Source organism: Kryptolebias marmoratus, linkage group LG12 (assembly GCF_001649575.2).
Source record: "Kryptolebias marmoratus isolate JLee-2015 linkage group LG12, ASM164957v2, whole genome shotgun sequence".
Lineage (NCBI taxonomy): Eukaryota > Metazoa > Chordata > Actinopteri > Cyprinodontiformes > Rivulidae > Kryptolebias > Kryptolebias marmoratus.
In genome coordinates this window covers 25,275,573-25,286,339 of record NC_051441.1, presented here as the reverse complement: position 1 = coordinate 25,286,339, position 10,767 = coordinate 25,275,573, and the positions used below count along the sequence as shown (strand labels likewise).

At 41.8% G+C, this 10,767-nt stretch overlaps 1 protein-coding gene across 4 annotated transcripts in view; it reads right to left on the bottom strand.

Moving 5' to 3' along the window:
- Positions 1-2,081: 2,081 nt before the first annotated feature.
- LOC108249486 (TLR4 interactor with leucine rich repeats) overlaps positions 2,082-10,767 on the bottom strand; it is a 15,051-nt gene continuing 6,365 nt past the window's right edge. For all 4 annotated transcript variants that reach the window (XM_037978838.1, XM_037978840.1, XM_017438906.1 and 1 more), the window contains 4 exons: positions 7,542-7,687; positions 6,029-6,197; positions 4,873-5,035; positions 2,082-2,551 (listed from right to left, as the gene is read on the bottom strand). In XM_037978838.1, the coding sequence (XP_037834766.1) occupies positions 2,256-2,551; positions 4,873-5,035; positions 6,029-6,197; positions 7,542-7,687 (774 nt within the window). In that variant the 3' untranslated portion in view covers positions 2,082-2,255. The remainder of the gene's footprint in view (positions 2,552-4,872; positions 5,036-6,028; positions 6,198-7,541; positions 7,688-10,767) is intronic.

Here is a 10,767-nt window from a genome sequence, read left to right as displayed (position 1 = left end):
ACCTCCTTGCATAAGTTCTGATATCCCAAGGCCTGGTTCGGACTAGTCATCCCATGTCCTGCCCTATTTTCTTATCCTTTAGTGGATAAGGAAATAGAACTGCATACTTATCACCTGCAACCCGATAAATAAAGAAGGTCATTACATGTACACCCATAGCGTGATCAGACCCCAGCCACATATGCCCTTGAATCAAATAAAACACCAAAAGATTCACTATAGAAACTAATAAGAATGTAAAAATGATCCACATCTCTTCAGTGCTCTTGTGCAAAACACTCATTTTTGTAATAACAAACTAAAAAAAGGTAGTGCAACACAGAGGAAACTGCTATTTTTCTTACTTCCAAATCTCAATAAAACTCATTTGTGGTGGAGCAGCAGCTCTCACATTTTTGAGGAACAAGATCCGCATTTCTGGTGGACTGATTGAACCAGTAGTGTTGGATTTCATTTAAACATATAAAAAAATCCAAACACAAGAAAACAGTGCCAAACATAATAAAACATTGCAAGTTTAAACTTTCCAACTCAACACACTTAGCATTCACTTATAATGATATGCTACAAAGCATTTCTGGTTTGTGTTCAAACACAAGAAAACATTTCACTCCTGACAGTTCCACCTTGATACACCCTTGGGAGGCATAGGTTGCATTGTTCCCACTTGTCACAGTGAAGAGGCCAGTGTCCCAAACTATCATAGCGCACATCTGGTTGTGGTTTTGGTCATGAGGGTCTTGGAGTGTATCTTTTCTTCTGTGAGAGGGAAGAAGTTAAGGATAATCGGCCAACTTTGGATATTGGCTTGTTGGCTTGGTTCAAGCTGTGGGTGTCTGCCAGGTGGAACCTTTTGAGAGACATCAAGTTCTGGTTGAGAAGGCCACAGTCCCTCTTGTAGACCAGCCAGGAATTTGCAATGCACAGGTCAAGGATGTATCCAAATAGGGGAACATACCATCTCCTGGACTTAGCTGGGGTCTTTTACAGGTGTACCAGCATCTCAGAAAGATTAATTCCTCCCATATGCTCATTGTAGACAGGAATGAATGATGAGCATGAGATAGTGATCTTTGTACTAGACTCTCATCCTGTTTCAATGGTTCAAAGACAATAACTTAGTATTTTAGGCATCTAAACATCATTTTCATTATCCATAAAGTTGATGACATAAAGTTACTAGAATTATCCAACCTTAACTCATTTTGTCTTTTTAAATGTAAATGTGTAAATAAAGTTCTTTAAACCTAAAGTAAAGTTCTTTTTAGGTTATTTTATGTGAAATTCAGTTCTGAACTAGCTTCAGAAGATTAAGAGTGACAAACATAAACTGAGCTAAGGTTAATGTCAGAGCTAACCTAGCCTCCAGTTTTGTGTTTATGTTTACCCTTGTAAAGTTATACATACAACACAAGATGACAGTGCTGTCATCAAAGTCCATCTTTTAAAATACTTATCAATCTGCTATATCACTCAGAATTGAACATTATGTAAAGAAAACTGCACTCATGACAATTTTTAAATAAACTACACAAAGCACTAATATCTATTAATATAGTTGCATTTTACCTGCCTTGTATAATTATGTATTTTGGTTCTGATTTAGCCACTTGATATGGAAATTATTGGCAAAAGCTGACATTACATCAGTTTTTTATAAATATTTCCTTATATGGAAACTCAATACATGTGTTGGTGAAACCAATATCATACAGAGCTATCTGTTCATTTTAAACATATAGCTTTTGTATTTGACTGTAACAATGACTGCTCCTCAGTGACACCCAGTTACAAGTGTGCGTTAGATGTTCAAGTCTTCCACCCCTGACTAAAACTTGACCCTGCTGGATGATAAAGGAATGTTTGTCAGATATCCAACCTAAAATTGATTATGATTGTAACACTAAACTACATTTGCTACTAAAACTAAGCACTTTTAACCGCCTTGTTACTGAAAAGTGTTATATAAATACATTTGACTTAACTTGACTAGAACCCAAGAAGCATAGTTTTTACTAATACATCAGTTTGGACTAAAATTCTGTGTGTCAAAATGTAATGTGTCTTCAAGGACTTCCAAATTAACAGTACATTTTTTATTATTTGGAAAACCAAGATTGTCCAGATAATTAATACCTGGGAATACTAAACAATATGCTGCAAGTTGTTTTGTCACTGGCAAAGCTGAGAACATGAAGCTTTAGCCTCCACATGGTTGGTTCTCCACCTTGTCCTCCCATTTACTACACAGTGTCTTAAGATGGTGGACTCTGTGACTCGGCATCCCAGTTCTTGCCACGGTTCCTCTTCCTGTTCCTCTCCGCCATCACCACAGCTGCTACCACGGTTACCAGCACAGTCACGGTAATGACGAGAACTGTGGCTGTCTCAGCAACACAGAGTTGGCTGTCCACCCAGGCCAGAGAAGCTCCCATCAGCTGCGGAGGGTCCTGGCAGGTCACATTGTGGTAGTCATCGATGTGAAGGTGACGAACATGTAAGATCTTGCTGAAGACACGATGAAGGTCACAGTCACAGCTCCATGGGTTTCCTGGCGAAAAAAGAAAAATTGAGCGGGAAATAGAAAACCGACTTTTAAACACAGAGGAAAATGAGGTAAGTGGTCACAGGTGAGTGATCATAATTACTGGCAGGTGGAGATGGGCGTGGCAAGTAGACAGATGACAAAAACTGGGGAGACACGAGAGACAAAGACAGAAAAAAAACAACAACCAACTAACAAGATAACTGAATAAAATAACTCAAACTGAACATAAAAACCTAAAACCTAACACAACACACTTTTTGAGGATGACGTCTCATTATATTGCATGCAAAATATTTTGTTTTTCTTTTAAGGTTTGACAAAAATGGCTACAACTCTGTTTTAATGTATGACAATCTTAGTTTAAAACTCTGGCACAAAAGATGGAGGGCAATATGTGTTCCACCACAGAAAGTCTTTAATTAATCATTTACTTATTTGTTTGTTTTGACTAAATATAGATAAATGTATTGCCAAAAGTGTAAATTTGATTGATCAAGACTTTTTTTGACCAAGAATGTTCACTATGCTGCAAATGTATTGATTGAAAAGGAAGAAAGTCTAAATGTCTTCCAGTTTGTTTGAATGACAATATTTAGAAAGCAGCCAATCATCCACCAATCAGTTACAGCCACAGCTGTCATACAAGTGAAATAAAGCAAGTCTCTGAAACATACAGTATGTTACGGTGTGTCAGTTGCATGCCGCCCCATGTTTTAGATTAATGTGCATCTTTTGATTCTTTAACCCTAAAGTACCGTATTTTCTGGTCTATAAGGGGCACCTAAAAGCCTTAAATTTTCTCAAAAATCGGCGGTGCGCCTTATAACCCGGGGCGCCTTATGTGTGCACTGAATTCCAAATTCTGTCCCTGACACAGGTAACACAGGTACGGTAATATGTACAGTACTGGTACTTACGCTGGCAGCGATTAACCAATCAGAGAACACTACGTAATACGTACGGCACGCACGCTGGCAGCGATTAACCAATCAGAGAACACTACGTAATACGTACGGCACGCACGCTGGCAGCGATAAACCAATCAGAGAACATTATGTACTATAATACAATTTGGAGCTTGCCATCATTCCGGGAAGATTAAAAGAGAACTCCAACCGCTGGACGTTGGCGTAAACAGCACGTTCAAAGTGAAGTTGTGAGTGGCGTGGGAGCGATGGATGGATGATCAACGTTGAACACATGTTTACTAAGACGGGGGCAGCGCCGGGTGAGTTATGCCATTATATGCAAATCGATTGTGGATGTCTAGGCTGCCTGGGCTAAGGTATCTGCTTTTACTGTTGTCTGAGCTTTTGCGAAAGCTGGCATCATTGCTGAACAGCCCCCTGGCAACGAGACACCGACAATGATGAGAGGGAACCTGAAATGTTTAATTGCAAAATTGCCCAGCTGTTTAATTCAGATAGAAGATGAGGACTTTGATGGATTTGTGGAAGAAGAATGATAAAAAATAATACATAGTAGAATAAAGTTCAACCAAACTCACCGTTTAGCTTCTGTGACCTTTTTTTTTTGTAGACCGTATGTTTTAGTATGCATCTTATAATCCGGTGCGCCTTAGGTATGGGTTAAGTACAGAAATAGAAGCCATAATTGAGACTGCACCATATAATCCGGTGCACCTTATGGTGCAGAAAATAGGGTAAGTCAAAGGTGTCTATTTGAAAAATGTTGCCACTTCCTAACATGTTTTGTAACTTTTTCACTTACAGTCTTCATAAGGTAAAAATAAGTCTTATTTTTTCTGACTGAGTAAAAAAAACCTTTAAGTCATTATAAAGGTGTTTGTCTTGTGTACTTGACCATCATTTAGTGTACAAGTGTACATGTACCTCGGGGTCTGCTCTCGTGCATGTTTTAGATGTGTCCTTGCTTTAAAACACCTGGTTTAAATCAATTACTTGTGGACGTGCTTATGGAGAACTTGATGATTTGATGAGGAGGTAATTAAACCATTTGAATCAGGTGTGTTGGAGCAGAAAAACCTAAAACTTCCAGGACAGAGTTTGACACCCCTGTTTTAGTAGATAAAATTTGGTTTTCTGTGTCTTTCTTCACCATTCAACAACATGTTAAACAGCCCAGTAACGCATTGCCTTGGCACCATCCCTAAATTTTAAGGGACGTGGCTTGTAAAAAGGCTCTAATGGGAGGTATGTATTTGTCTCATTTCAAGTTAATATTCTTTTTTACAAGGTGAAGACCTACATCTATCATTTCAGGCACAGTTACAGTGGGGAAACGTTAGCTGTCATGGAGAAGAGATTTAATTTCACAATAAGGTTTCAAAAACTACAGCGAACCTGATAGCTGAATGTGTGTTGCTGTTGTGTGTAGGCTGATGAAGGTCTTAAATTTGAGATGATGCAGGTTGTTTCCTTCCAGGTCAAGAACTGCCAGACTATAGAGAGGGGCCAGGGCATCAATGTCTATCTGAGAGATGTTGTTGTTGTTCAGCTGGAGCACCTAAACAGAAAGACAGTCAGAAAAAAAAAAAAACTTGATTCAGTACACAGATAAAACCAGTTTCACAATCATCAGAAGTTAGGTCAACCAGGGAACAGCATTCAGTTATGTCAGTTTGTCTTTATCTACCAAGAAATGTAGACATGACTGGCTTAACCCCCCTATCATCCTTGGGGTCAATTTGACCCCATTCAATGTTTATCATTCAAAAAATTGTAGTTGACTTTTTTTCAAATATAAAAGTTTGCATCTCAGTCCTCTATCCAAATCATTCCTCATTGTGCTCTGAGTATACTGCAATCTGCATGTCCTCTCTTTGAAAATGTCTTCTGGGAAAAGGTTTACTGTCAGATGTTTTGGAACAGGTCTTGGACAGTGAAAGTGTCTTAGAGGAGATTGTCTCTGAGACAGAGGACTGTGTTCAGGAGGACCCTGATATTGAGGAATTTTCATCTGATGAGAATGAGAGTGTTGACCCTGCTGTTGTATGTCAACCACCTGCAGACATGATCTCTTCCAAAAATGGAAAGATACCATGGTCCCTTTCTCTACGGAAATAGCAGGGTAGACGTAACGCTAGTAATATAATCAAAAGGGTTCCAGGACCCACCAGATATGCAGTTGATGACATCAAGTCATCATTGGAGCTCTTCGTGAGAAGTAAATTTGAGAAGATTTGTATGAAAATTTCAAAATAAATTAATTCTAAATTAAAGGTTTGGCCTGATGGTGGCGCTAGAGTACAGGTCAACTCACTGATTTTCAAGGGGTTATTTATGTATTCAACAAATAAACCAAGTGCCTGTCACAAAAACGTGGTCAACAACATTCTGTAAATCATTTTCATGGGGTAAATATCCCTGGGGTCAGATTGACCCCAAGGACCAAATTTGTTATTATATTTGAGGACGATAGGAGGGTTAAAGCCTCTTTTTTATTCAACAAGCCCATTAAAACAGAAGCCCTAATGAGTTAAAGATATTGTGGATTTACCTCAAGCCCAGGGAGCATATCAAGGCTCCCCTGCTGCACCATAGTCAGTCTGTTGTTGTATAAATAGAGATGTCTGAGTCTTGAGAGGCCCCTGAACACCCCAGGTCCCACAGACACCAGTTGGTTAAAACTGAGGTCTAACTTTTCCAAATTGTCCAAATGCTCCAAGCTAAAAAAAAATTTTTTTAAAAGAGTCAATTCCAGAATGAGATGTTGGGAAACACACCAAAAATTTTAAGTAATTGAACATCAAAAAACTTCCTTACTTGATCTCTGGATTTATGACCAGCTCCATTCTTAATTAACTTTAAGTTTATTAACTTTAGGCTGAAAGGGTAAACATACTTGCTCATGCTTTCTGTCTCAGCTTGGCCTTTAACATACGTACATTTTGTTGTCTGACCTTTTCACCAAGGTCTGCCATTCCCCTCAGAGAGTAAGTGTATGCAACCTAGTTTTTTATTACTGTGCTGACTGTGTGCATGTTATGTAATGTGTTATCTAATTTTTAGTGCTTGTGTAGACTTAGAAAAAAGAACAATCTGTGTGTCTCCTTTCTGACATGTAGAAGGCTGGTTGTGCAGACATGTTTCTCAGCTGCAGGCTGTGATCAAGGCCACAGTGCCAGGTGAAACCAGTTTTGTCTCAGATGTTGTCTAGTGAAATTTCCAAACTTTGAATCAGCCAGGTGCTCGGACACAGTGGGGAGGTCCCAGCCTGCAATTTATAGAGAAAATTTTTTACTCTGTTTAGTTAGAGCACTCAGTCTGTTGAAGAGTGTCTTTGCTCTTCTTTGTGCTCAAGGAAATAAATAATAATAATAAAGAAATCTGATGCAATTAACATTTAGAAAATTTATCACAAAGTGACCACAAAGACTTAATCTGGGCCAAATTCTAGGTGAGAAATTGCTAAAATTTTGTTTTTTCTTCGTCTTTTAAATAGGCAGTTGACAAATCAGCACATCATTGCCACCGATTGCTGTAGTGAAAACTGTAGACCCCTGTAGTGCAGTTGGACTATGAACCTAAGTGTGTTTGTGTGGAGTTTGCCTACTCAGATGTAGAAAGCATGAGCAATGATGTTTTTGCACTTAGGCAACCTTCACACTGGATAATTATACCACTTTGAACTACATGACCTGTTAGAACATGGGTGGATTGTAGCAAATTTGGAAAACCTTCATTGTAAAGGCAATCATGATGTTGCTACGCTCATGGTAATTATCAATAAGGGTTTTCCTGCAATTGTATATAGTATAATATATAGAACATATTATGTTCTATCACTAGTATTGGGGAGGCCAGTGTTTTCCTAATACACACCTGACAACCTCACCAAGACTCTGCATTGCGGGGTTGTCATCCAGTGTTAGGGGGTATTAGAAGCATGGAGCTGGTCCTGACTTAATTTGAGGAACATTTTTAGGGTTTAACAAGATCAGGCTAGAAGATGAAGCAACAGAAAAAAAGAGATGAAATTTAGCTAAAGTAATCAACACATTTACAGGTACCTATATCCAGATATGTAATGTAGGTTATTGTGCTCCAGGTGCAGCTCTTTGAGCGCCGACAGACTGACTGAGAAGTCCACAGGTAGACTTTTCAGCATGTTCCAACTTAGATCCAACTTCTCCAGGAAAGACAAGGAGAAAAATGCCTGTAAAGAAAGAAGTAATTACTTTTTATCATTCAGCTGAGAATTAGCAAGGCTTCTCTTTGCTTTCATTGTGTACCAGGTGTAAGTTTCAGCATACATTTAGAGTTATCAAGCCAGAGCTCTCAAATTCCCATTGGTTTTCTTTGTACATGTTTTAAATAATGTGGCATCCACTTTTCTAGCCTACAACTCATTCACTTTTATCATTAAGATTTAAACAGTTATCTCCAACTCCAATTACAAAAACACTGACATCATGTAAAATGTAAATGAAAACAGAATGCCATGAATTGCATATCTCTCAAACTCATATGTATTCACAATGGAACACAGTAAACATATCAATTGTTTAAACTAGGAAATTTAGGAAAAGGCCATGTTGAATTTTATGGCAGCAACACATCTCAAAGACAACAGGCAACAAAAGGCTGTAAAAATAAGTTGTACGAAAAGAAACAGCTGAAGGAGCATTTTGCAACAAATCAGATTAATTGTCACATGTTGGTCAGTAAGAGCAGTGGGTATAAAAACAGCATTTTAGAGGCTGAATCTCTCAAAAGTAAAAATAGGCAAAAGTTCACCAGTCTGCAAAAAAACTGTTTAAAAATAGAAGAATAATGTTCCTCATTGGAAAATTGGAGACAATTTGAATGTTTCATCATCTAACTTTCATTTTATCATCAAAAGATTTCAAGAATCATGAAAATCTCTCTGTGCAAAACGACAGAAAGTCAGCATTGGATGTCTGTGATCTTGGGACCCTCAGGGGCCACCATTTTGAAAACACTCTAATAAATTTCTTTTCATTTAGAGATGACTAGTCTGCATTCTGGGTTCGCCTCCGTCATCCCCCTTCCTGACATAATGACCGAGTCACACCTGAAACCTGCAGACGTCATCCGCGGTGTTGCTCTCTCCGCAGAGAAGACTCTGAAAATCCTTTTGAAGTTGCGGAGAGAGCACCCGTTCTGTTTCCTGAACAGACCCCGTTTTCCTGCTGCGGTCCGTGCCTCACGTCATGGTCGCCGTTGGCTAAGGAGGGCACCAACTGCAGCGTCCATCACGCTTATGTCAGCCGCAGCAGCCTTCACGTCTCTGTTTGCCGCTGTCACCGTCATGCCCACGCCCAGTCTAGAGGAGGAAGAGGGGAGTGTTTCTCGGTTCTTGGGAACACGCTTGGCCATCAAGCCCCCATCGTCTAGATGGTGGTCACCCAGACTCCTAGAATCATGGGCCACGGCAGCCCCCACGCCACCACCAGTCTCACTCTTCAGTTCCGCCTGCAGTGCCCCCAGTCTCACTCTTCAGTGCCGCCTTCAGTGCCCCCAGCCTCGCTCTCAGTGCTGCCTGCAGGGCCTTCACTGTCTCCACAGTCTCCAGTGCCCTCTGCAGAGTCCCCACAGACCTCAAAGTTTGCCAAGTCGGTGGTCGACAACGTCTCTTCCCCTGCCAAGTCATCAAAGAAAGTTGGCATCACCGCCTCAGCTCCACCGGCAGGTCAGGCCGCCGCCACAGCTCCACGGGCGGGTCAGGCGCCGTCGCCGCCACCACAGCTCCACGGGCAGGTCAGGCCGCCACCACAGCTCCACGGGCGGGTCAGGCCGCCGCCACAGCTCCACGGGCAGGTCAGCCTGACACCGCCGCCACAGCTCCACGGGCAGGTCAGGCCGCCGCCACAGCTCCACGGGCGGGTCAGGCCGCCGCCGCCACAGCTTTACGGGCGGGTCAGGCCGCTGCCGCCACAGCTCCACGGGCGGGTCAGGCCACCGCCGCTACAGCTCCGCCGCTACAGCTCCACCTCACAGCGTCTCAGTGGGGGTCAGCCGAGACGACGCCCCACCTAACTGTTTCTCCGTGGGGGTCGGCGACCACAACGCCCCACCATCTTTGGTCTCCGTTGGGTAGAGACCAATTCAGCTTTCTATCAGACCACAGCTCAAAAGCCTGCCTCTCTGATGGTATGGGGGTGCATTAGTGCCTCTGGCAAGCGCAGCTTACACGTCTTGAAAGGCACCATCAATGCAGAAAAGTTAATACAGATTTTTTCAAGGAAAGCCTTGCATATTTCAGCAAGACAATGCTAAACCACAGACTGCTTTGCAATAGAAGAGTCCAGATGTGGAACCAGCCTGTCTGCGGTCCATACCTCTCACCAATTTAAAACATTTGGCACATCATGAAACAAAACATCCACCAAAAATGACCCAGGATTGTTGAACAGATAAAATCCTCCATCAGACAAGAATGGAACAACATTCCCTCCAAAAGCTCTAGCAGCTGCTCTCCTGAGTTTCTCGACATTTACATTATGACGTTAAAAGAAGAGGGAATGCTTCACATTGGTAAACATGGCCATGTCCCATATTTTTTTTAGTTGTGTTGCCATAAATTTCAAATTACCTTGTTTTTTTTCCAAAACAGAATTAAACAAAGTTAATTTTCTTTTTTAAAACATTTAATGTTTACCATGTTCCATTGTGGATAAAATGTGGGTTTATGAGATTTGCTAATCATTGTATTCTCTTTTTATTTACATGCATTTATAACAGTTCCATCTGCATGCCTTGCATGAACTGCCATCCATCCATCCATTGTCTTCCGCTTATCCGGGGTCGGGTCGCGGGGGTAGCAGCCTAAGCAGGGAGACCCAGACTTCCCTCTCCCCAGCCACTTGGGCCAGCTCCTCCGGGGGAATCCCACGGCGTTCCCAGGCCAGCCGAGAAACATAGTCCCTCCAGTGTGTCCTGGGTCTTCCTCTGGGCCTCCTCCCGGTGGGACGTGCTCGGAACACCTCACCAGGGAGGCGTCCAGGAGGCATCCTCACCAGATGCCCGAGCCACCTCAGCTGGCTCCTCTTGATGTGGAGGAGCAGCGGCTCTACTCTGAGTCCCTCCTGGATGACTGAGCTTCTCACCCTATCTCTAAGGGAGAGCCCAGACACCCTGCAGAGGAAACTCATTTCAGCCGCTTGTATTCACGATCTTGTTCTTTCGGTCACTACCCAAAGCTCGTGACCATAGATGAGGGTAGGAACGTAGATCGACCGGTAAATCGAGAGCTTCACTTTTTGGCTCAGCTCT